This window comes from Telopea speciosissima, chromosome 10 (genome assembly GCF_018873765.1).
Source record: "Telopea speciosissima isolate NSW1024214 ecotype Mountain lineage chromosome 10, Tspe_v1, whole genome shotgun sequence".
NCBI lineage: Eukaryota > Viridiplantae > Streptophyta > Magnoliopsida > Proteales > Proteaceae > Telopea > Telopea speciosissima.
The window spans coordinates 52,062,711-52,087,231 of record NC_057925.1 but is presented as its reverse complement, the minus strand read 5'-3'; the positions used below and the strand labels follow the sequence as shown (position 1 = coordinate 52,087,231).

Here is a 24,521-nt window from a genome sequence, read left to right as displayed (position 1 = left end):
CATTTTAGGTCTGCCCCTAGGTCTTTTAGTTCTTTCAATCTGAATTAAATCACTCTTCCGTATTGTAGGTTTTTTTTTCTGATTAAAAAAAAAAAACACATGTATTATAGGTTTATTAATATTATATATATTAAAATAAAGGAAAAATATTTGCACAACGCTAGCTTAAAAATGAAATTGCACATTATTTGACCAAGTCTAAAATACACTTAATGTATTTGACCACATGTACATGACTTCCTCATCTAGTATTTGACCATATGGCTTAAATACACATTATGTAGAATTATAATACAATGATGTAAAAGTGTTTGCCCAAGATAAAATTGAAAATCTACCACTTGTTGACTAGATTAGATAATACAATGAAAAAGTTTAAAATTGAAAACCGAATAATACTAAGGCGAATGGAGAATACCATAGAAAGGAATACAGTTGCCCTCCCCGCCCCCCTCTTTCTTTTTTCCTTCTTCTTCAACTAATTAAGCTACTTAGTTTTGGATTCCAGCAACCTTAATTTGGCAGTCTACAACTTCCATGATCTTTTCTTCTCTTGCCAAAAAAGAGAATCCATTTTTCTGTTCTTTTCATCTCTTTTCATGTCAAACAGATATTGCCTTAGTATGTGCAAAAGCTAACATGGAAGTATCATCTAAAATTGAATTTCCAACAAATTACAACAATTGATATATGCAACCCCAAGGGGTAACTCAGTTGGCAAGCACCAACATCTCACAATAAAGAGGTCATGAGTTCAACTATCCTTGGGGCATAACTATTCAAATTCAAAGAAAAAAAAAATTACCAATGAATATATGTACAAGAAGTACCCATAGAGATATTGGTTGACACCAGTCTCTCAGCAATATCCTAAAACTTATTGTTACAATACAATCAGAAGGAATTTCAAGTCTCCACCGCTTCTACAGAGGATCAACATATCCACGAGTGAAAACTGATATCAAGTACGGCCATGGTGAAACAGATACAACTATGGGAACCTGATTCCAAACAAACTTCCGCTTAATGCTCAGTCTTAACCTTCACATCTCCATTTGGTAAAATACTCTGTGATTGTGCAAGCCGTTTTGATTCCTGCAGCATATGCCAGGAGACTCAACACAATATGTAACAAGAATAGTACTGGGGAAGAAAGAGAAGATAGCTCGCCCAGGAAATATCATTGCTTACTTTTTTTTTTTTTTTTTTTTGGTTGAAAATATCATTGCTTACTAGATAGTTTACTTGTTTTAAGAAATATATCTACATTTAGTTGAACCAGAGGATAACCAGCCAATAACTGAAGCCGAGTCCCCTTCAGTCACCAACTGTGACAGCTTAAGAAAAAAATAATAATCTAAACTGAAAGATGATGGACATCATCTCAGCCATGGACAAATTTTCAACACTTCTTTCTGTCTAATTTACCCCTAAATTCCAAATTAACCAGACTTTGCAAATGATTCCAAGGCACCCTTGAACTAAAGTTGCATAAGCCTTTTTAAAACAGTATTTTTTTTTTTCAGAATATATTAACATCCCACTCCTCCTTTCATATCTTCCATCCTCCATGTTCTCTTCTTTCTCCCACATCATCTCAGTGCATCAATCTACCAATTAATTAAACAAAAAAAGGGTAAATTTCACGGACACCCCTTGTAAGTATTCAATATGTCAAAGACACCCCAAACTTTGAAAAAATATCACTGCCCTTATTTTATGGTCATATTTCAACTTACTCCACTCTGTTAGGCTTTTGCAGTTAAGTTGCTGTTAGTTTTTTGATAATGGCCCAATTACCCTTAAAAAAGGTTAAACTTACCATAATACCCTCAAGGGTAAAACCCCCAATTTACCCAAAAACAAACAACACATCCATCGTTTTCACCTCCTTCAATATTTCGCTGGGCTGAAGGAAGAAGACGCAAGAACAGTGAACATGGACAAGAAAACTCATTAACAGAGAAATTGTTTGATTTCTCCTTGGTTGTGTTGAAACATTCAGTCGAGAGATTTCCTGGGGGTTCTTGACTTTTCTATAAATCAATTCTTTGCAGGTAAACCTCCCAAACTGATAAAATTTCTAATAAAAGGAAGTTTTACCAATTTTAAGTCTCTTTGATTCTCTTCTTTTCCCTTGGAAACTCACCTGGACGAACATCTGGATCAGCTCTTAAAGAAACGAAATCGCCTACTCCATCGACGGCACAACCAAGGAAGTTGAAGCCCGGGCCGAGGTTAGCGATCGTTGCAGGTGCGAAGGTTTTGACAGCTTTGAGGACTGGTTCTGGTTCGGCCTCTAGGGTTTTAGAGAGAAGAGCATTGTTGCATCTGAAGCTGTGGAAGCAAAACGAGAAGGATGAGGAGGTAGGTATTGGAGAGAAAAGTGCTGTTGCATCCCATCTGGGTTCAAGGTTTGCAGGAGGAAGAAGAAGAAAGAAAGGGAAAGGGTGCATTGATGTTGTCCACTAAAACTCTCTCTCTCTCTCTCTCTCCTGAGGATGTGCTTGGATCAATCTTCCTTGAACCTGCCCTCTGATTTTGTTCTTCCCCTCTATTTTCTTCTTCCACTCCTTATTTCCCTTATTGCTATTCTTGTTCCTTATTTTCCCTGCTACTTACAGTTTTCTTGGACTGAACAGAAACAGTTAGAAGTCACTTGAGACTTCACAGTTTTGACTGAAACTTTGGGAGCTAGTTTACCCTCTTAGAGTGATCCAAACCCGGGTACTCGTTACTGCAACTAATGGTCACCAGAGAAGAAATTGCCGCACTTGATTGTCGACGGAGCTGGAGCTGGTGCAGGTGATGGTCGCCCACGGTGGTTGAGTTCTCCTACGGTAAGAACATGCCTCATCCAACGGGAAGAATAGGGAAGATGATGGAATCTTAGTAATTTTTATTCAAATTACTAAGAGGGTAAAATGGACATTTTAACTTTGGGTGGTATCTCTGCTTAACGTCAGGGGGAAGGTTGATATTTTGACCAAGTATGGGATATCTGTGACATATTGAATACTTACAGGGGGTGTCCGTGAAATTTACCCCAAAAAAAAAGTTGAATACCCCAATTCACCATGAAAGGACCCTATATCAGGTATTTATATGCTTATGTCTCCTTTTTTTTTAATTACTGAATGATACATGTTGTTAGTCCATTGGAGTGTGTGGAATGTTGTTGTCATTGTTGGCAACGCATTTGGTCATAGTGGTGTTGTGGCAGTAGCTATTGGTGGTTTGGAAGAGCTGAAATGGTCAAACAGTCACCTACACAGCTATAAGGGTATTTTGGTCATTTGGCAGGGTTACAAGGGTACCCGCACTTGAAGAACACCATTTAACAGCATATTAAGTCCTTGTATAGTGTTTGGCAAAGGGGCGAAGCAACAGGTGAAGGTTTCATACTGTTAAAGTTGTAATTTCATAGGTTCATGCAATGGTAGTGACTTTAAGGTCATTTTTGGAAGGCTTAATGACAATTATGGGTGAAGTAGTCTTCACGAGAAATGAAGTTCGTCGAGTCGTGGTTCCAACGCAACTGGTCTCGCATAATTTGAGTATTGGAAGAGAAAGTTACAGATATTTTCATGTCGATGCGTGAAAACGGAGCAAATCTGGAATAGGCAAAAGTTTATATACTTAGCCAAAAAATTTGGCTTATCTTTAAGTGTTATACTGTAGACAGACGTTCTCCATTGTTTTGTTAAAACTTCAGAATCTCCTCGAGCGTCGGATCGGTATCTTGCATCAGATTTGGTTCATTAAAAGAAAAAGAAAGAAAAAGAAGAAAGGAGGAAATAAAGGAAACAACTAATGTGTAGTGAAGTGTGATGTTGGCATGACATCACCCCTATTTCTTATGAAGGAAGAGAGTGTGAAAATATTTGACGCGTTTTTCCTATGGTGCACGGTTTGTCACGAAGAATCTCTTTATTTACGGATTTGCCACTGGTTACCAATTTTTGGAGCATTCAACTTTGAAAGGCCGTATCTTGGCCATCCGATGTCCAAATGGGATGAAATTTTTTTTGAAATTGAGTATTTTTTCGAGAGGAAGCCATTGGAAGGAGTTGCAGCATCGTTTGAGCACAGAAAGTCGACGATATTAATGTTTTATGCTCGATTACTTTGTATTGAAGATGGTTTGAGCAGCAGAGCATACATAGACACGATTTCTATGCGTCAGAGGCTTCATGATTGTTGGATTACTCTACAAGAGGTAATCCCAAATTGTAAATCCTCATTGTGAGTTTCTAGGTTGCATGTTTAGTTGAAAAAAACCTAGTTTGATTGGAAGCCAATATTGGCCATTGTATTGGAGAATTTGGTTATGTTATTTGCAATTAATTATTGTAACTCTGTCAAGTGGGGGCTTGTACAGAGATTGGGGTAGTTGCCCTCGTTTGTATTGTTGCACAAACCGAAGCAGGGATTGTAGTTCCTGGGCTGTTGTTGCAATCAAAAATTTGAGTAGCGTATTGAGCAATATACGAAACCCTGGGTAGGGTATTGCTCAGTGGACGTAGGCAGTTTGGCCGAACCACGTAAATTTGGTGTCTTGTCTACTTTACTTTTCATTGCATATATTGGAGTGTGTTTGATCTGCAGAGTGGGGTGCACTGTCTGGTAGACCTGGTGGACGTGCATGTGTGTTATGGAATTGGTAATTACGGGATTACCCCGGCCAATCAGGTTTGCTTGAAGTCTTTTGCATCAACGTCAACACAGGGTTGGAATTTAGGGATTATTTTTGAAGAACACTGATTCACCCCCCCCCCTCTTAGTGTCAACCTGGGATCAACAAGTGGTATCAAAGCTAGGTTCCCAAGGAAGAAAACTTAACAGTTGTGGGTTGGACATTGAGATTTGATAGTGATGGCAAACATCAGTGAAAGAAAAAGCATGTACGGGACGATTCCGATTTTTTATGGCTCCAATTATAGCTTTTGAAAAATTCGGATGGAGGCGTACTTGAAATCACAGGGATATCATGTGTGGAAGACTGTGCAGACATGTTACATCATTTCTACAGAGGACATTACAGATGCGACAGAGTTAAAAAAGTATGAACATGAGAATAAGGCCAGAAGTGCACTGTTGAGTGCCTTGACAGACCAGGAATTGGCAAGAGTGTCTGGATGTGAGACAGCTAAACAAGTTTGGGACAAATTGAAAGGCATCCATGAGGGAGATGAAAAGATTAAAGAGGCCAAACTCCAGCATTTCAGATATCAATTTGAAAGCCTGAAAATGTCAGAAGAAGAGACAGTTGAATTTTATATGAACAGAGTAAATGAAATTATTAACTCTATCAGAGGGTTAGGTGAGCGAGTCATTGATGCAGTGGTGGTGAAGAAAATTTTAAGGTCTTTACCAGATCTCTACAATGCCAAAGTGTCTGCAATAGAAGAATCAAAAGATTTGAATTCCATGAGTTTAGACGAATTGCACGGCACACTGACAGCATATGAGATGATGATGGTGAAGGTAAAACCTACCGAAAAGGAAGTTGCATTCAAGGCCATGAAGAAGCTGAAAATTAAGCAAGAAAGTAACTCAGATGATTCTGACGATGAGTTGATAGCCTATCTTGCAAGGAAGTTCAAGCAAGGAAGAGGAAAATACAAGGGAAAACTTCCCTTAAAATGCTTCAACTGTGGAGGCATTAGTCATTTTGCATCAAAGTGTCCAGAGAAAGGTAAGACAGATGATTCAGATGAAGATATCCATGAAAGTAAAACCAAGAAAGGTAAGGAGAAGGTTGTTCCTAGAAAAGGCAACTACAGGAAAAGAAGCTTAATTTCAAAAAGGAGCAACACCTCTTCAGAAGAAACATCAGAAGGTGAAAATTCAGATAATGAAGAATATGAGACACTTTTCATGGCATTTGGAAGCAAAAGTCAAAATAAAACAGTTGAAAAATCTGATGAAGAGGAAGAGTCTGAGGGTGAATATGACCTTGAAGCTGAATTATACTCTGCATTAAAAGAACTTAAAGTAGAGAGAAAGAAGAGCAAGAAGTTTGAAAGACAGCTTGAAGAGCAAGATGAATTGATCAGTCAACTAAAGCTTACCATTGTAGAGACAGAGAAGATAACTGATGATATTAATAGCAGTCTTTCGTTGAAGATAGAAGAATGCAACAAATTGGAGGAACAGATTGTTATGTTGAGGACAGAGATTGAGAAGCTAATGAAGAATGCTGATCCAACTCCTACAATCCCATCAGTTACTATATTGAAGAGAAAAGACAAGGAAGTGAGCACACAGGTGATTGAGACAGACCATCCACCATCTAACAAAGGACAGGATAATATACTTGATGAGATCCTTAGCTTTCAAAGGTCACCACAGCTAAAGTTTGGTCTTGGTTTTGAAGGAAGTTCATCTGGAAGTGAGAAGACTAAAGGTAAGGGCACTACTGGGAATCCGGCGAGATTCGTTAGTGAAAAACCAAAGAACTCTAATGTTGAAAGGTTTACTAAGAAGAAAGTTGACAGAGATGGATTCACCACAGTCAATCATCAGAAGCCCAAGAACTTTGGGAGATATTCAAGACAGGGACATAGCTACTTTAATGGTTACTGCTATGGGTGTAATGTTTATGGGCACAGGTTGGCAGAATGCAAAAGACAGGTCAAGCCTACAAATTTCATAAGCAGGAACAGGTATGCTCCACTTAGAGAGGAGAGTGTGGAATGCTACAGGTGTTACAGGTTAGGACACATGGCAAGGAACTGCAAAACCATACTTCCCTCACAGAGGCAGTCTAGAAGAAACCTGAAGAAGAGTCCTCCAAAGAAGGAAGGTCAAAAATAGAAAGTGGATGTTGAAGAGAAAAGAAGGAAACACATCACAGTGGCAAAGAAGGCAGTTTGGGTTGAGAAAAAGAAGAAAGGGGACAGTAACAGTTCACTTATTGTTCAAACTGCTTTCCAGGCACACAATAAACCATCACCATGGATTCTTGATAGCAAATGCTCTACTCATATGACAGGTGATAAAGATAAATTTTTTAATCTAGAACATGTTGGAAAAGGCTCGATTAGATTTGGAAATAATGATGGCGCTAGAGTTGAATGGAAATGAAAAATCAGATTATACAATGGACATATTTCTTCTAATAATGCTTTATATGTTAGTGAACTGAAACCCAACATCTTGAGTGTCAGTCAGATATGTGATAGTAGCAATGAAGTTCTATTCACCAAAGATGGGTGTGTGATCAAGAAGACAAAGAATGGGAAGATTGTGGGCCAAGGATCAAGGACAGCTTGTAATCTCTATGCACTTTCTGAAGGTCTTGAAGAAATGTGCATGATAAGCAAGAAAGGGGTACTTCTCGATGACAACCTTGAAGCACTCAAAGACAAACCTGAAGTTATTACTCCACGAGCACAATAGATGATGATACATGTGCAGGGAGAGTAGGGGGAGCTTCCGTGCAGGGGGAGCATCGATACCCTTTGTAGTTGTTGTCAAAGGGGGAGAGAAGTGCATCACACAGTCAGGATGACTTTGTGCAGTGAGTTGCCAACAATTCCAAAGGGGGAGATTGTTAGTCCATTGGAGTGTGTGGAATGTTGTTGTCATTGTTGGCAACGTATTTGGTCATAGTGGTGTTGTGGCAGTAGCTATTGGTGGTTTGGAAGAGCTGAAATGGTCAAATAGTCACCTACACAGCTATAAGGGTATTTTGGTCATTTGGCAGGGTTACAAGGGTACCCGCACTTGAAGAACACCATTTAACAGCATATTAAGTCCTTATATAGTGTTTGGCAAAGGGGCGAAGCAACAGGTGAAGGTTTCATACTGTTAAAGTTGTAATTTCATAGGTTCATGCAATGGTAGTGACTTTAAGGTCATTTTTGGAAGGCTTAATGACAATTATGGGTGAAGTGGTCTTCACGAGAAATGAAGTTCGTCGAGTCGTGGTTCCAACGCAACTGGTCTCGCATCATTTAAGTATTGGAAGAGAAAGTTACAGACATTTTCATGTCGATGCGCGAAAACGGAGCAAATCTGGAATAGGCAAAAGTTTTATACTTAGCCAAAATTTTTGGCTTATCTTTAAGTGTTATACTATAGGCAAACGTTCTCCATTGTTTTGTTAAAACTCCAGAATCTCCTCGAGCATCGGATCGGTATCTTGCATCAGATTTGGTTCATTAAAAGAAAAGAAAAAAGGAGGAAATAAAGGAAATAACTAATGTGTAGTGAAGTGTGATGTTGGCATGACATCACCCCAATTTCTTACGAAGGAAGAGAGTGTGAAAATCTCTGACGCGTTTTTCCTTTTGTGCACGGTTTGTCACAAAGAATCTCTTTATTTACGGATTTACCACTAGTTACCAATTTTTGGAGCATTCAACTTTGGAAGGCCGTATCTTGGCCATCCGATGTCCAAATGGGATGAAGTTTTTTTTTAAATTGGGTATTTTTTCGAGAGGAAGCCATTGGAAGGAGTTGCAGCATTGTTTGAGCACAAAAAGTCGACGATATTACTGTTTTATGCTCGATGACTCCGTATTGAAGATGGTTTGAGCAGTGGAGCGTACATAGACACGATTTCTATGCGTCAGAGGCTTCATGATTGTTGGATTACTCTACAAGAGGTAATCCCCAATTGTAAATCCCCATTGTGAATTTCTAGGTTGCATGTTTAGTTGAAAAAAACCTAGTTTGATTGTAAGCCAATATTGGCCATTGAATTGGGGAATTTGGTTATGTTATTTGCAATTAATTATTGTAACTCTGTCAAGTGGGGGCTTGTACAGAGATTGGGGTAGTTGCCCTCGTTTGTGTTGTTGCACAAACCGAAGCAAGGATTGTAGTTCCTGGGCTGTTGTTGCAGTCAAAAATTTGAGTAGCGTATTGAGCAATATACGAAACCCTAGGTAGGGAATTGCTCAGTGGACGTAGGCAGTTTGGCCGAACCACGTAAATTTGGTGTCTTGTCTACTTTACTTTCCATTGCATATATTGGAGTGTGTTTGATCTGCAGAGTGGGGTGTACTGTCTGGTAGACCTGGCCGCACAGTGGTTGCGAGGTGGACGTGCATTTATGTTGTGGAATTGGTAATTACGGGATTACCCCGGCCAATCAGGTTTGCTTGAAGTCTTCTGTATCAACGTCAACACAGGGTTGGAATTTAGGGATTATTTTTGAAGAACACTGATTCACCCCCCCCCTCTCAGTGTCAACCTGGGATCAACACATGTAAATTTAGTTCTTGCTCAGGATTTGTGGAAGGAACACCATTTTCAATTTCCCCCCTACTCCACATAAACTGTAAATGGTTTTTACCATTACTGAGTTTATATTGCAAACTGAAGATGCTTATTAAGATGGATGAAAATTCTCTCAAATAAGAGGCACGACAATAAGGATGTTATTTTCATGCAACTTACAGCAGCAGAAGTTGCACGTATCTCCCTATAAGCTTCCACTTCATCAGGAAATGTCTGTTCAAGCTCCTCCAATAGATGCTTACGCAAACCCTGCATACAGAACAACACAAGTAAAGACAGTTCATATAACTGGAAAGACAAACAGGATAACATAAGATGAACAATGTTGGCATGTCAAACAAAAAACAACCTATTCTTTTTTCACATGATTGTAGGATTTGAACTTGTAGCTCATTCAATTCGCATTGAAGAGCACAGGCATATTTGTTGCCAATCATTTGATTCACATTGAAGGGCACGGGCATACTTTCAACAGTTTTGTGAGTTCATGTTTGATTTTGATGTATCCCATTCAACGTTTTTGTCAGCTGCTTATCCCCAGAATTTATCTCAATGATCAGGAAAGTGACAAATTCTTCCAGAAATATCCCCAAACATATTAATAAACCAACTCCATATGATCTTCTTCATTGTCTTCTTCTTTTTTGTAAAGTAAATTTTATTGATAGAATGCACTACTCAAAAATCCAACTAATGTAGACCAGCCTACACCAGGATCACTAACTTGATGTCCAGCAGTAGGGTCACAAGGGCCGTTAACGTTATGCTAACCAACAACAGACCATTAGGTAGCAAACCTAATCAAAACTTTAATAACCAAGCTTTTAACATTTAAGGCAACCACAGGTCTGAATATTACTGACAAAACCACCAGTCGCAGAATATAACAACAGGACATTCATCACTGTCGGCAGGTCAGAATAGGTGTTAACAACTCAGAAAAGCAATATGTTCCAGAATTAGCAAGTCACTACTTGGATGGGGAAAACAGTATTCTTGATGTAGCAGACTTGGTGAGGGTTGACACTTCAAAATACAAGCCACAATTGATGGCTAGATCAAGAGATATGTGAACTCCAAAATAGAAAGTAAAACTCAAAAATAGAAACTCGCTGACAATATCAATCTATCCTTTGAATCAGGCTTATACCACTGTCAAAGGAGGCCCTAAAGAGGAAATTACTTTGTCAAAAGGTGGGCTGGAGATGATGGTTGGATCTGGAGTTTCAGGACCATAAAGTTCTCTGCAGAAAAATTCCAACACCAGAGAGCCGCAAGTATGGAAAGTTCGTCTTCAAGTCTTGTCTCTATTGGACCTTGATGGATTAACCTTCGAGGGTATGAAGAACTCCAGCAGTAACTACAGTCCAAGTGGACGTCACTTAAAACGACGACTTTGTTGACGTCAACACCAATCAATTTCTCCCTATATACAAACATATATCCGACCTCAATACCATTCCTATCACGGTTTCTCATCAATTAAACACTTATTCCCCACTTAAAATTCATCCTATATAATCCTGTCAAAATTCAGCCAATAGATACACCAGTAACGGCCCGGAAAAATCTAGGATTTCACTCACTTAAACATCTCCTAGGATCACCAAAATTCACAAGTAGGTACCTTATCCCTCAACCAAGGTCTCCTAAAAATCCCAAGTCCGAAATCAGTACCTTCCACAGTATTCTTTAAACCAAAATCTCAGTGTCCAGATTCTATTAAAAATCGGCCGCACTGATATTAAAAATTACAAAATTAATACTTCTAGAATCCCAATGAGTCCAAACTTTTTCAGACTTAACCTAAACTTAGTAATAGTGTTACTCACCAAAAATCAAAACCAACTCAAAGTTTTCATATTGATTTCACATTATTCAATCCCAGTGCACACAGATTCTGCCCGAAATCTGCGTACCAAAATTAAACATTACATAAACACCATCTCTCAAATTCAAAATGCCCCAAAATTTTCCAGAATGATTCTAGACTCAAAAATATTCATTCATATCAAATTTTATGTTTCGTCTCAAAGAAAAGGTCGGATTATTAACCCCTCGTTACACCGCTAATGTTTCCACCCTGTCAGCAGACCAGCACTGAGTTTTTAATTTATGGACATATCAAACAGCATCAGTTAAAGACCAAACTTTCCAGGATTAAAATAGACATAATAAGGACCATACTCAAAAAATTTCATGTCGAAATTCAAACCCTAGGTCAGGTTTCTATCCTCCTCTTTCCCAGATTCAGATTCTATCCCTGACTGAAACACAAATTTACCCCCATGATTGTATCCGAGCTTAGAGTTCCAACTAGAAATACCAAAGCCATAAATCTGATCCCTAAATCCTAGAAATCCCCAACATGATAATATAAGTCAAATATAAGAATTAAATCCACTTACCTCCCTAGCTAGATTCGATTAAGCCAAACGCGTATCGCAAACGCAACACTAAGTTCTCAAAGCCTCCTTTTCTTCCTCTTCTTAAATTTTGAAGCACAGTGAAATCCTCAAGAGTAAGTTGCAGCAACAATCCTCTCTCATCCCCAAGAGTAAGTTGTGAATCTCTCCTTTTTCTGCAATTTTGAAGCATAATGGAATCCCCAACAGTAAGGTGCATCTCTCCCCCTCCCCTCTTTTGAGTTTTCTATCCAAAACCCCCATTTTCCTTTCTAAAATTTATTTCCAAAACCAAAATCTGAGATGGTGACTTACCTCTTAAAGCCTAACCTCCCCTTCTAGCTTTGGCCCTTCTAGATCCTTGCTTCTCCTTCCTTTGTTCCTTTGATTTGCAATCCCAAAATTCCAGCCTTCACTCCTTTGATTGCAGCCTCAACTCTCTCAAAACCCCTTTTGCTTTCTCACTTCCTTTCTCTCTTGCTCCCTATCTCACAAGGCACACACAAAGATGGGAAGATAACTTCCCTAACTACTGATTTCTCCTCTCTCCTCTGTTTTTCCCTTCTCCCTTTCTTTTCTTTCCCCTTCTCTAAGCACTCTACCTCTCAAAGCACCAAAACGCAATGGGAATGCCTCTTACGTATAACACCTCTCCCCTTCCAAAACTTGGCCCCCAAGCTATTGCACAAATAGAGAAACTTCCTTTCTTTCTTTCCTTTACGCCCCGTTTGTTTGACAGATAAAAAGGGGTGGGAAACTTGTGAGGGTGGGACCCACATGTTGTGGGTTGGGTTGACAAGAAAAGGAAAGGGAAGGAAATAATGGAATATGCAGTTTGTAGTGGGATGGGATTTAGTGGGAGAGAGAGGAAATGGACATGGGGTGGGATTCCATGGGGAAGAAAGGAAATAGGAAGAGGAGAGAGATAGACTCAAAAGTAACTGTTCCATGAATAGTGCCAAAGTCCTACCAATTTGGTACGACTTTGAAAGTGAATGGGATGGGAAAATGAGGGGTGCCACCTCACCAGACAAGAATAAATGCATTTAATGAGCTTGTTTGTAAGTTTCCCATCCCCATCTAACCAAAAAGTCACATTTTTGGTAGTTTGTGAGAAACAAGTACAAGTTTCCCACCCCTTCTTTTCTTTTCAACTTTTCTCTGTCAAACAAACAGGGCCTTAGTCAAAATACAACTTCAATAGCCAATAGAATTGCACCTCTATTATAGCCCATGGTTGCCCTTTCTTTTAGAAACCACCTTTACCAATAAGTCCTTAGGCAACTCCCATTTCCACCATGCACATGCATACACCTACAAGGAAAGACCTCCCTACACTTGCTTGTGATGCAGAGCATCCGGCTAGTTCAACAGCCCAGGTTCAAGTTCAGACCAGTTCCAGCAGGTTCAAGATCAGTACAGCTCAAGCCCAGCAATTTCGTGGACTCCTTGGGACAGTCTAAGTCTGGACCCACAAGAACTAGCATTTTCTTGTGTCTTTTCATTTTCATACTCTTACTAAGTGTCTTTTCAGTTTCCTAGGTGGAGTTATGAGGCTGTTCATGCTCCTAGGTATTAGTTATTAGTCATTAAGAGTCTTTTAGTTTTTCTAAGTCACTTTCTTGGTTGTAGTTCCCTATGTCTTGGGGTTGTTATCTATGTCTTGGTTTTAGTTTCTAGGTGTGGGGAATTCCATTTGACTTTGGAAATCCAACAGTCTCATTATTGCAAATTCATGTATCCTAGAGGTGATTTAGCCTCTTTCTTTTCTATATATTGAAATAGTGGAGGCCGTTTCAGCAGCTAGAAAATTTAAAAAAAAAACTCTACTCTCTTGTGAGACTACTTGTGGAATTCAAGTATGCTTAGATGAGACTCCTACAACGGGCCTAGGTGTGACACCTATGGTGGGACACTAGTGAGACTCTAGTTGTCTGAATTATCTATCCTTCTACCATTTCAAGTTTAGACTATCAATCACAGCAGCCAATCTGCAAGTAAGTTCATCAAACTCTCCTATAATCTGTCCCTGCACCCTTCTTTCATTTACAACCCTTTCTGCCCATAAAATCCCATCCATAGCCCTCTTTCCTCTAACCTCAAACAACCAGAATTGATCTTGGCAGTAGACTCTTTCTTTGTCTACACCATTTTGGTATCAGAGCTCAGACTGGTAAAGAGAATGAATCTAGATGTTTTTTACTTTGCCGAACAAAGAAATCCATATCTATTCCTTGATTGGATAGATTCTTTGGAAGAATATGTTTATCGGCATGGTTTGACAGAAGCACGGAAGATCAGATTTGCTTATTAGCAATTGATTGATCATGCTAAAGCTTGGTGGAGCTCCCATGAAGAGAAGCTCAGAATCAGACGACGTGGGCCTCACACTTGGGAAGAGATGAAGTACAAGTTGAAGAATAAGTATCTTCCAGAATGTGCCAACAACAAGCTCTCCCATAGACAAGATTACCACCAGCCAGCATTTCAAGTCGAAAAGGAAACTGCTTCTACAACCATGGATTATTTTCGTTCACAATTGCAAGAGACCAAAGCTATGTGTAACAACATAGGACAACAACTTAAGCAGATGATCCAGCGTACAGAATCTCTAAAAAATTCTGATGACAAGTGGAGAAAGTACTTGAAGATCCACTGTAGATGTCACCATGGAAGGAAATGAAGAGATTGTGTCTATTGATGAACTACGAACCGACGATTGCATTGAAAAATTCATGCCTCAAGATTCTATTGTAGAAAATTGCATTGCAGCGGTTGATGTACTTTCCAGTGAGACCGTGGTAGATGAGTGCGTCACTACAGTCGAAGTGGTGGATGTCACAATTTCTGCAAATCCTGTGGTTATTCCCTTTGACCAAACATTGATTCAAAGGTGGAGCATGTGGTTTTTATCTTTCCACCTAAGCTTTTTTAGGAGAATGGACCACAATTGATCGACTACATCCCTAACTACCGTGAGTTGCCAGAATTTTTCTTTGGTGTGAAGTTTGATTCGCATCACCTGAAGATTTCCTCAAAGCATTCCAAAACTCGAGGTAGAGTTTTTTTGAAGAAAGGGAGAGTTCATGCCAGAGCATCCGGCTGGTTCAACAGCCTAGGTTCAAGTTCAGATCAGTTCCAGCAGGTTCAAGATCAGTCCAGCTCAAGCCCAGCAATTTCGTGGACTCCTTGGGACAGTCTAAATCTGGCCCCACAAGAACTAGCATTTTCTTGTGTCTTCATTTTCCTAGGCTAGTATTTACTCTTACTAAGTGTCTTTTCAGTTTCCTACATGGAGTTATGAGGTTGTTCATGCTCCTAGGTATTAGTTATTAGTTATTAAGAGTCTTTTAGTTTTTCTAGGTCACTTTCTTGGTCGTAGCTCCCTATGTCTTGGGGTTGTTATCTATGTCTTGGTTTTAGTTTCTAGGTGTTGGGAATTACATTTGACTTTGGAATTCCAACAGTCTCATTATTGCAAATTCATGTATCCAAGAGGTTATTTAGCCTCTTCCTTCTCTATATATTGAAATTGTGGAGGCTGTTTCAGCAGCTAGAAAATTTTAAAAAAAACCTCTACTCTCTTGTGAGACTACTTGTGGAACTCAAGTATGCTTAGGTGAGACTCCTACAGCAGGCCTAGGTGCGATTCCTATGGTGGGATACTAGTGAGACTCTAGTTGTCTGAATTATCTATCCTTCTACCATTTCAAGTTTAGACTATCAATCACAGCAGCCAATCTCCAAGTAAGTTCATCAAACTATCTTATAATCTGTCCCTGCACCCTTCTTTCATTTGCAACCCTTTCTGCCCATAAAATCCCATCCATAGCCCTCTTTCCTCTAACCTCAAACAACCAGGATCGATCTTGGCAGTAGAATCTTTCTTTGTCTACACCAGCTTGCTTTTGGGGCACCTCCCTCAAAAAGTTTCTCTTCTCATGCCAAATGGCATCCTACTACACATTCTTACATTTCAGCTACCAAAAATGCCCGGCATAAAACCCAATTTAAATGGTTCACCCATGGCTCATTTAAAAGTAGAATGGGTTGGACCAAAGCCCACCAATAAAACCAGTCTTAATTAAAAACCCAATTAAACCAATATCCCATAATTAAAATTCTCAAATTTAAAGCTTCCACCCTTAATTCTAATTAAATTAATCTTGAATGAAAATGGGTTTTGTCCCTAATTCCAATCATAGACTAATTCCACAGTGAATTGCTACACCCTGGCACCACATAAATAAATCCCGACGTGATTCCTACACTAATCATAGTCCCATTCATATCCCTTGCATAGAATGACTCAAACCCAATTAAATTGATTAGATAAACACATGATCATGAAATCTTAAAACTCAAAGTGTACCATACTAACTTCCAATTAAAATCAGCCAATTGACAACCCACCTTAGTGACAACATAAATTAGAAATTAGTCTCCCATTTTAACCGGCCAAATAATCCCATTAACCAGAACATAGGAAATAACCTCCAAAGTTACCTCATGCTCCACTTAAGACAATACCCTCCAAAGAAGAGGTTGCCAAAAATCAAATTTATGTATTTACCCTTAGGTAGCAATACATCCATCTCCAGTGTCCACCAAAACCTTCCCCGTAATGTGCCTGTCGGCAAAATATTAAATAGTATAAGTATTCGTTTAAGAAATGCAGATTGTTACATGCCTTCTTCCATACTCCTGTTTCAGGGCATTTGCTGTTGTTTTCTCCTCCACAATTGGTTCCTGCTCGATGACAAAATAAGTGAGAAGTGGCACTGAGTTGGACAGTTGTCACCTTCACATTCTTACTCAAACAGTTCCCTATCTGTGATGTTGGGTTCTATGTGAACTTGTTACATCCAGCACAATTTTGTTCATTTGCTTCAAACCTCTACAGCATTGTTGCTTTCCTTCTTAACTGGTGCATGACAGATACTTACTTGGTGGTACTTTAGGGCATTGTCTCAGAGGTGAACTGGCCACATATATAACAGATATCATTAAATCTCTCGCACATGAAGCATACTGTTACCTGCTCACTTCTTCCTAATGGTAGTAGGACCTTAACTTCTTCAACGGTTGTAGAGAGTTTGTGTAGACTCAACTCAACTAAACCTTATGATGTAGACAAGCACTACAATAAACATTACAGCCGCCGACCTAAGAAGAACCAGGCCCATACTTAGGCTCATGCTTCTTCAACTGGACCTTTGGTTCAGGCCAGACCAAGCCCATGGTCTGGGTGGGGTGTTAGCTGGTTCAATAAAGACCAGAATCGTGGGATAGTTTATGTAGTTTCTATTTTGAGTCTTTAGTAGATACTACTTTGATCTTATGATATCTTTCCTTTTATTTTAGTTTCTTATTGTACAAGGATTCCACTACATGTGTGGGCCTCTTTTATTCACTTTCTATTTTCTGTTTTTCCTTCCTAGAGTTGCTACAAGCATCTATATAATGTAAAGGCCCGAGTGCCTACATCCACAATTTTGAATAGATGAATGAAGCTTCGTTTTGTGCCATTGTTTGATGTGAGATGCAGTTGAGAGGTGAGATGCCCTGGTGGTTAGTGAGAGACTGAACAAGACCATACGTGAAAGGCCTTGGTCATATCCCCCTTTCTTCCTTCCTTCTCTCATCCTCTTCTTAGTTTCTATTTTCAATACTGCTACAAGAGCATGACCAGTGAAGCATCGATTCATCCATGCACCACTGCCGTTGCTGTTGTTTAACAAGCTGAAGAGGTGCTCCCATCAATCCAGTACCAAGGATAGAGATTGAAGGCCACTGTCATACCTGCGGCACTGCCTGCTGGACGTCTACTGCAGCCAGCTGCAAATTCTCCTAACTCCTGATCTGGCTGACAGGTTTGCTTGATGTTTTGAGAGCAAAGTCTCCCCATTGGAACCCTCCCTCAATACTAGTCTCAGCCACATCCAATGGCTGGATTTTCTATGGTCTGTAAGTGGCTATTTTCCTCTCTAGTTTCTAATTTCATCCTCAGGCAATTGTGCCACATCTAGCCATCAAACCTTGATGATCTTCTGAAGTCATAGGTTACATATAAGCCCCATCCATCAATGTGAATTGTGTTCCATCTATTGTTTCCACCAGCTGGTACTGTAGATTTTAATATTTAGTAACTACTTGCTAATTATAGTTTGGGCTTATAACTTGTGATCCAACCATCAGTTGGCTGTGGTAATTCAAGGGTCCTCTATTGTGCCAAAGACCTACAATTGATCTCAGTTTGAGGGTATTCTACCCTAAGATCTATGTGTTATTCTTCATTACTATTTCTGAACGGTAAGTTACTAATTACTTTCATCTGCTGTAACTATCAATCCCACTGTCGGGTTGCTGTCTTCTTTTGGGATAAAAGTACTGTTTCTGTAGCCCTACTATTGATCTGATTTTAGGTCTAATCCAAGCCCTATTTAATGTAAGGTTGGATCACAAAGGACCTAACCCCAGGCAGGATCTTGTACACAATCAAATCTGGTTAATGAATCACAGCCATATTCATAAATCAGGTCGGGAAATTATCAGTGCCACCCCCTGAGGTTTGCCAATATTTTAAGGCACACCCACATAGTATTCAAATATCAACCGTTACCCATTTTTGAATTGTAATAACCTCTGAAATGCATTTTACTAAATTACCATCTACACTAAAATTAAAAAACCAGCCCAACACTTCTTTCTTACTGTTGGAATAGTTTGAACCGACGTACTTCCAGCAATAGTTCCCCCCTCGTTTCATGCATCCCTCTATTTTCTTCTTTTCATCACTGTGCACAGGTTGATTTGGAGTGCTCAAATGGGCGCAATACTGTTGGAATATTCAGTCATAGACGACTGTCTGTTTAAGTCATACTTTTCAAAGCTTTTAGCAGAGGATAATGGTTTTACCATCTTACTAGGCATGCTGTTGAAATAACAAATGGTTCATAAAATTTCTTGTTCCGTTGTTTCCTTTTTTTCTTTTCTATTTGTGTCATTTTCTAGGACAACTGGAGGTAGTAGGTGCATGCTATGATTTTAAGCTAGACATTTTCACCGGAGTGATGATTCACAGATCAGTGGGAACTGCAACGGCTGCATTTGTATTGGCTGTTCTTGAAGGAAATACAAAACCTGGTGTTTGGTTTCCAGAAGAAGTATGTATAACAGGTCACACACACACACACTCATACGCAAGCTGTTCTGAACCCTTTTTACATTCTCCATATAGCCTGAAGGCATTTCAATTGAGGCCAGAGAAGTGCTTCTCAACCGCGGTGCTCAAGGAACAGTTAATTTTGTAATGAACAAGTATGGAGTCTGATTCTGGATTCACATCTTCCAATCCCTTTTTTTTTAAATGGAGAGGATGGGCAAGCCTGAGCAGGTCTTCCCATCCCTTCTTCTCCCATTTGTACTCCAAATGGAACGGCTGAGTGAACATTGCATCTCCCAATGTCGGATAACAAGCAGAGGTGTTTCTCGACCTTTGTCAGTTGACGTCGGGCTCTTCTCGACCTTCATCAGTTGACGCCGGCCTTCTTTGGTGGCCGGAGTGAGAGTCTGCAGTTGCACGAACGGTAGTAGAGGTGTTTCTCTCTGAGGTATCGGTTGAGGAAGAAGAAAGGATGTATTTGGTTCTTTTATTTGAAAGGGTAGAATATGTACTTCATACACTAAGAAGGGCAGAATTGTCTTTTAAAAAAATTAACCTGCTGACATCACTACTTAACAGCCCTTGACTAACAGTAGAGGGTGTGTGTGTAATTTGTTTTCTAAAGCAGGGGAGGTAATTGATATTTCGATACTTGTGGGTGTGCCTTAAAATATTCTCAATCAGGTCTTTAATCTGGGTACAGAATTGAAGTTTGAAGATCAATCAAAGAACCAGAGCCAGACCTTGGACCAGCACCAAAACCCAATTGAGTGGCAGGGTCAGCGCTTGAATACAACTTCAAATCTCAAAATCAACTCCACACACTCAGAAATGGACCAAAGAAACAGAAAAGAGAGAAGACAGAAGATACAAATAGGATAACTGGATTGAGTCTCTCACTCTCTCCCAGGCCTCTCACTCATAGGTATCTCACCCTCTCAAGGCATCTCACCTCTCAACTGAGTTGCACAGCTTCACGAAAAAAACTTCAAATATTCATTGTTTCAAAAGTCTCCAGCTAATGGCTATTACAACTATATTTAAAAAAAAAAAAAACCAATAAAAGTCATAATCTATCTAGGAAATTAAATCCGAACTAACCTTCTCATTTAAGATTATATATAAGTTAACTAATAAAACCAAAACAGAAACAAATCCCAATATAAAGCTATCTAATAAAACTAATTATAACAGCTGTAGGAGTCCTCCATGTATTGGCAATTGAGTCTTCAATTTGCATTCACTAGCTGGCTGTGGAGCCCACTTGATCACGAAATATCCTCCCAATAGAGCTGATTGATATCTGCTCTATTCTGGAAAATAACCCCTTCATGGCAGGCTGCCCGATATCTAATGTAAGTCTCCAAATAAAATTATTCAATTGCCTCATAATGTGCTGGAAATAGACTAAAAAGGACGTACCCAGTGCACAAGGCTCCCACCACTGTGGGGTCTGGGGAGGGTCATAAAGTACGCAGCCTTTCTTAGAGTTTATGTAATAAGGGTAGTTTGGGCACTAGTTTAGTATCTTATTGTCTTCTGTTGTAATTTTACTTTTTCATCTTTTACGTCCCTAGGGAGGTGTATGTAATTCTCACTTCATGTTAGTAAATCAAATAGGGGAGAGGAATCTTCTCTCCCTAACGTTTGCTGCACATCTTCTTCTCTCTTCTTCTCCTCTCTTCCCTCCTCATCTTCTCTTCTACTCTTCTCACCTCCTACCTTCTCCTCTCCTCTCTTGAATCGATCCTTACACCATTTCCAACTGTCTTACCCCTGCGGGTGCTGGAAATAGACTGCTCGATATAATAGGAAATAGGACAGAAAATATCTCCTTAAATAACTGTTCAATCTACTACTTTAATTCTGGAAATAAATCCCCTTTTATGCTGCTGGTCGACACCTCTCTTTGGGGCAGAAATCAATGGGTTTGAATAAACCCAGAATTTGGACCAGGTACATGCTGGTCGATCTGCATCCCTATTACTGTGGTTATCAAACCTCCTATTGCTGTACAATAGTAACCGACAGTCCTACTTGTGGTTGGGAATTTTTTTACTGTTTAATGAGCATTGACCCATTACCTTACCCCAACTAAATGGTGTTATTCTCACTTCATGAATCCTGTTTCTCCATTCAATTCTGTTTATTAGTGGAGAAAATGTGCCAGTTTGACTAAAATTTCATACCTCTCTTCCCATTGCCTCCATGAAATGATCCGCGTTCAAGGACTCTTTCACACTGCATGCATGCTTTTACCTTCTTATTATCTTCCCCGTGAAGTGGGTTCAAGCAATCTAATGCCATTGTGTGGTTTTGACACCCATGATTGATCTAGGAAAATTATGTCAGAATTCTCATACTTTGGAACTGGAGTGACCATCTTCGCCATGAAATGGCATTCATAGATCATAGTGACTTCATCGCCAAAATTCCAAGCACTGTTGAGGATCCTTCATTCTCTCTCATCAAGTGCGGCTCAATTCTTCCAAGGCAAGCATTTTACGCACTAATCCGTGCATGAAATTTTGAAATTTGAAATTTGAGCATCCTTGAGACCTCATCATCCTCTTGCTCTTCAACACAGTACTCTAGATATGCATCCTTGATGATAGAATCTATCCCTTCCCTGCCCCTCCTCTCATTTATTTTTGGTCATTGTATACATCAACACTCCCCCACACGTGCAAACCAAGATCCCATGGTCCTTGCACATGGAGCTCAAGTGATATTTCCTTCGCACGGCATCGAGGGAGAAGAAATGTCGGGAAAACTCTTCCGATGCACTTCCCAGGAGTGGAACACTTGACCTCCCTGCTCTGATACCATGTCCGTACCGTTTCACCTAAAAGCTCGAACTGTTAGGGAAGGGCAGCGTCAATGTATACATCGACAGATTCAAACCTAGGCCTTGGGTCGTGATTAATATCTCTTCCCTCTCTTCTATCTTTGTTTCTTCTTCCCTGCGTATACTTCTATCTTTAAGTTCCAGTTATTGATTTGAATGTTTGAGTACTTAAATTCTGATGGTTTAACTGGCTGTTCATCATTATTTAATCATCTTTTCATCCTCCTGCAAGATCTGCTGTTCCGGTTCTTGAACTTCCTTGTTCAAGTGGAACTCTTCAATATCTCCTAATCCCTCAATTAGGTTCGGCTTAGATTTCGACAGCTTGTTCCCTTTCTTTAATAACCAATTGACCAGATTTTCATGCTGTTCTGAGTCTAGCCTCCTGAAATACATTAATTCTCCTATTCTGAACCTGCAACCCTGTTTTGAGATTCCTTGCGGCAGTAGGAAACTACTTGATCAACCCTGGATTAATCTGAGATTCTGGGGTTCTGTTCTCCTATATAAAACTAGACTTCAACCACAATATAACTTGCATTGACCTGTGGATTGGTGGTTGTTAACTTTTTTATTAACTCTGGAATTATCTAAATCTGCAATTCTTGTTTATTGAAGGTTTTCTGAAACCTAGTGTTAGGGGGATTTAAACCTCATTACTGGTTTAGTTTTCACAAAAAAGAAGGGAGAACACACCAAATTCTATCCACTGACAATGTGAAAGGGCTTGAACTGGTCTTCACACAGTCTAATAACCATTTAATCCCAATAACTTCTATGCCACCATAAATGGGATTACGCTCCAAGTCCACGAGATATGCCCTTTCTTGTCCATGGCATCATGCTGCCAGCCCCAATAAGATCAAGAAAACTGTTTTAGGTAATAGGCACAACCTAATAGACTCTAAAGGAAAACAGCATCAAATTTTTTGGCCAGGACAAATATTAACAGTTGAACTCCCCATCCTCTAAGCAAAAGTAGCACAAGTTTATAATGATTATTTACCAAGATTCTGTCTTTCCCTAAGGTTACGTTTGTTTTTCTGTAAAATATTTTACAAGATTTGTTGAAATCTAATACAAATTTGTATAATAAGGATTAGAAAGGGTGGGGGAAGGTTTTCTGAAATGCAGTACGAAGGTTGGAAGAAAACATCCATTTGAAAATCCAAGATGCTGTTTTCCCAAAATAATGATGGTATCTTGATTATTGAGGACTCCACCCACATCATACAGCTGGATCATTCCTCTAATCATGTTCAAATGTGCTTCGGGATAATATCCAACCAAAACAAAAAGGTCAAATGGCAGGAAAATATAAACTAAAAAAATTCAAAATAACCATTTCCCAGGAAAATATTTTACAGAGAAACAAATGCAGCCTTAGATGATTATTTCATAGACATAACAGAAAAGGAATCACATGGATTTTTTTATGATAAAAAATAAAATTTCTAAGACCACATAAGCTTTAACACGAAAGGAGACCCTATGCATCTACAGTTCCTCAACAACCAGAAGCTTATAGTACAGAGTCTATTAGGCAAACAAGCTAGAGATAAAGATATACATGTGAAAGCAACGGGCCAACAGACAATGAGAACCTGGAAGACCAATTCCACATACTAGAATCAGTTTAGGTGACTAATCTCTGATATTAAACCATCAGTTTTCTGCACTCACATGCCTCCATAGTAAAAAATCTCTAAATCTATGGGTAGATCTAAACCTCAGGCAGCTTCTATTAATCCCAATCCTATTTCATTCTCAAATGAATTCTTATTGAAATTTGATATACATTACCTTGCTTTCACAAGAAATGGAATCCAAAGCATCAACTTATGGTGCAGCAGGAAATCTTACCTCTACCAAGTTTTAGGGCACCAGTACCCAAATTAGTACAGCAGAATAAAGAGTAAGCAATAGGACAAGATTTTAAACAATATTGCCACCATCCAAAATCGTACAACTTTTCCACAAGCATGCACGAACACATAGCAATGAGCCAGTGACCTTACCCAAGAAAACAAAAATGCATCTCTGAATTCTCCAGACATGGACAGCAAGAAACAATTACCTTGAACGCGTCAGTTTTGCCTTTGGTGATTTGATTTCTAGAGATGCAGCTATTGATAATATCCCTCGTGAATTCATCCGGGTTCTTCCCGTCATCGATTAAACTAAAACACCAACAATTGCAAATATTTTCTTCTACACATCAGCTTACAAATACCATCAAATTATATAAAAACGACGAATTAATAAAGAACAATAAACCACTGCTTCGAAATAAAACACGATGGTTAAGAGCAAAGACTCACTTAATCACCTCCATAGGAACCTGAATGTTGCAATTTTCTGCCAATCTCTGCATTGTGTCAAGCTCCGAAACCAAAGCATTCCTGCAACAGTAAAAGGTACAACATAGAATCAGGGAACAACCGAAGGCATGTGAATGCATACGAAGAAAATGAATCAAAGATTTGGAAGAAAAAATAAAAGAAGTTAAGTTGGCTAGATCTGAGGTATATTTGTTTACAGGCGTTGCAGGAGAGGGAGTTGAGAAGCGATGTTGAAAGAGGAAACAGTGAGGTGGAGCTGATGGAGAAGACCAAGAGTCTTCTGTATAGAGAAGATGACTTGGTTGAGGTTCTGCTTTGGATCGTCAGCAACGTTGGTTTGGGTGATAGCGCCATTCCCAGTTGCAGCAGCAGAAGACGTATTTTGTGAAGAATCCATCCCTTCAACTCGATTCGTTCTGTTCATCTATTGTTGAATCAGATCGCTAAAATTGATATGGTTTTCTTTTGGATCGTATTTTATGGAAAACACTTTTTCCAATATTGTCCCT

At 39.3% G+C, this 24,521-nt stretch overlaps 1 protein-coding gene across 1 annotated transcript; it reads right to left on the bottom strand.

Moving 5' to 3' along the window:
• Positions 1-629: 629 nt before the first annotated feature.
• On the bottom strand, positions 630-24,457 carry LOC122642417 (mediator of RNA polymerase II transcription subunit 10b-like). Its single transcript, XM_043835876.1, has 5 exons — positions 24,210-24,457; positions 23,992-24,072; positions 23,748-23,850; positions 9,412-9,501; positions 630-1,095 (listed from the first exon to the last, which is right to left on the bottom strand). Exons 1-5 carry the CDS (start codon positions 24,434-24,436, stop codon positions 1,024-1,026), a joined length of 573 nt encoding a protein of 190 aa, XP_043691811.1. The 5' UTR covers positions 24,437-24,457; the 3' UTR covers positions 630-1,023.
• Positions 24,458-24,521: the final 64 nt, after the last annotated feature.

What these genes read in the sequence shown, in the direction of transcription:
- LOC122642417 (XM_043835876.1), bottom strand. Translation starts at nt 24,436, where the DNA reads ATGAACAGAACGAATCGAGTTGAAGGGATGGATTCTTCACAAAATACG. An exon ending in CTCCCTCTCCTGCAACGCCT is followed by an intron (nt 24,073 to 24,209) that starts GTAAACAAATAT and finishes TTACTGTTGCAG; the next exon opens with GAATGCTTTGGTTTCGGAGC. An exon ending in TACGTGCAACTTCTGCTGCT is followed by an intron (nt 1,096 to 9,411) that starts GTAAGTTGCATG and finishes CATATGCTGCAG; the next exon opens with GAATCAAAACGGCTTGCACA.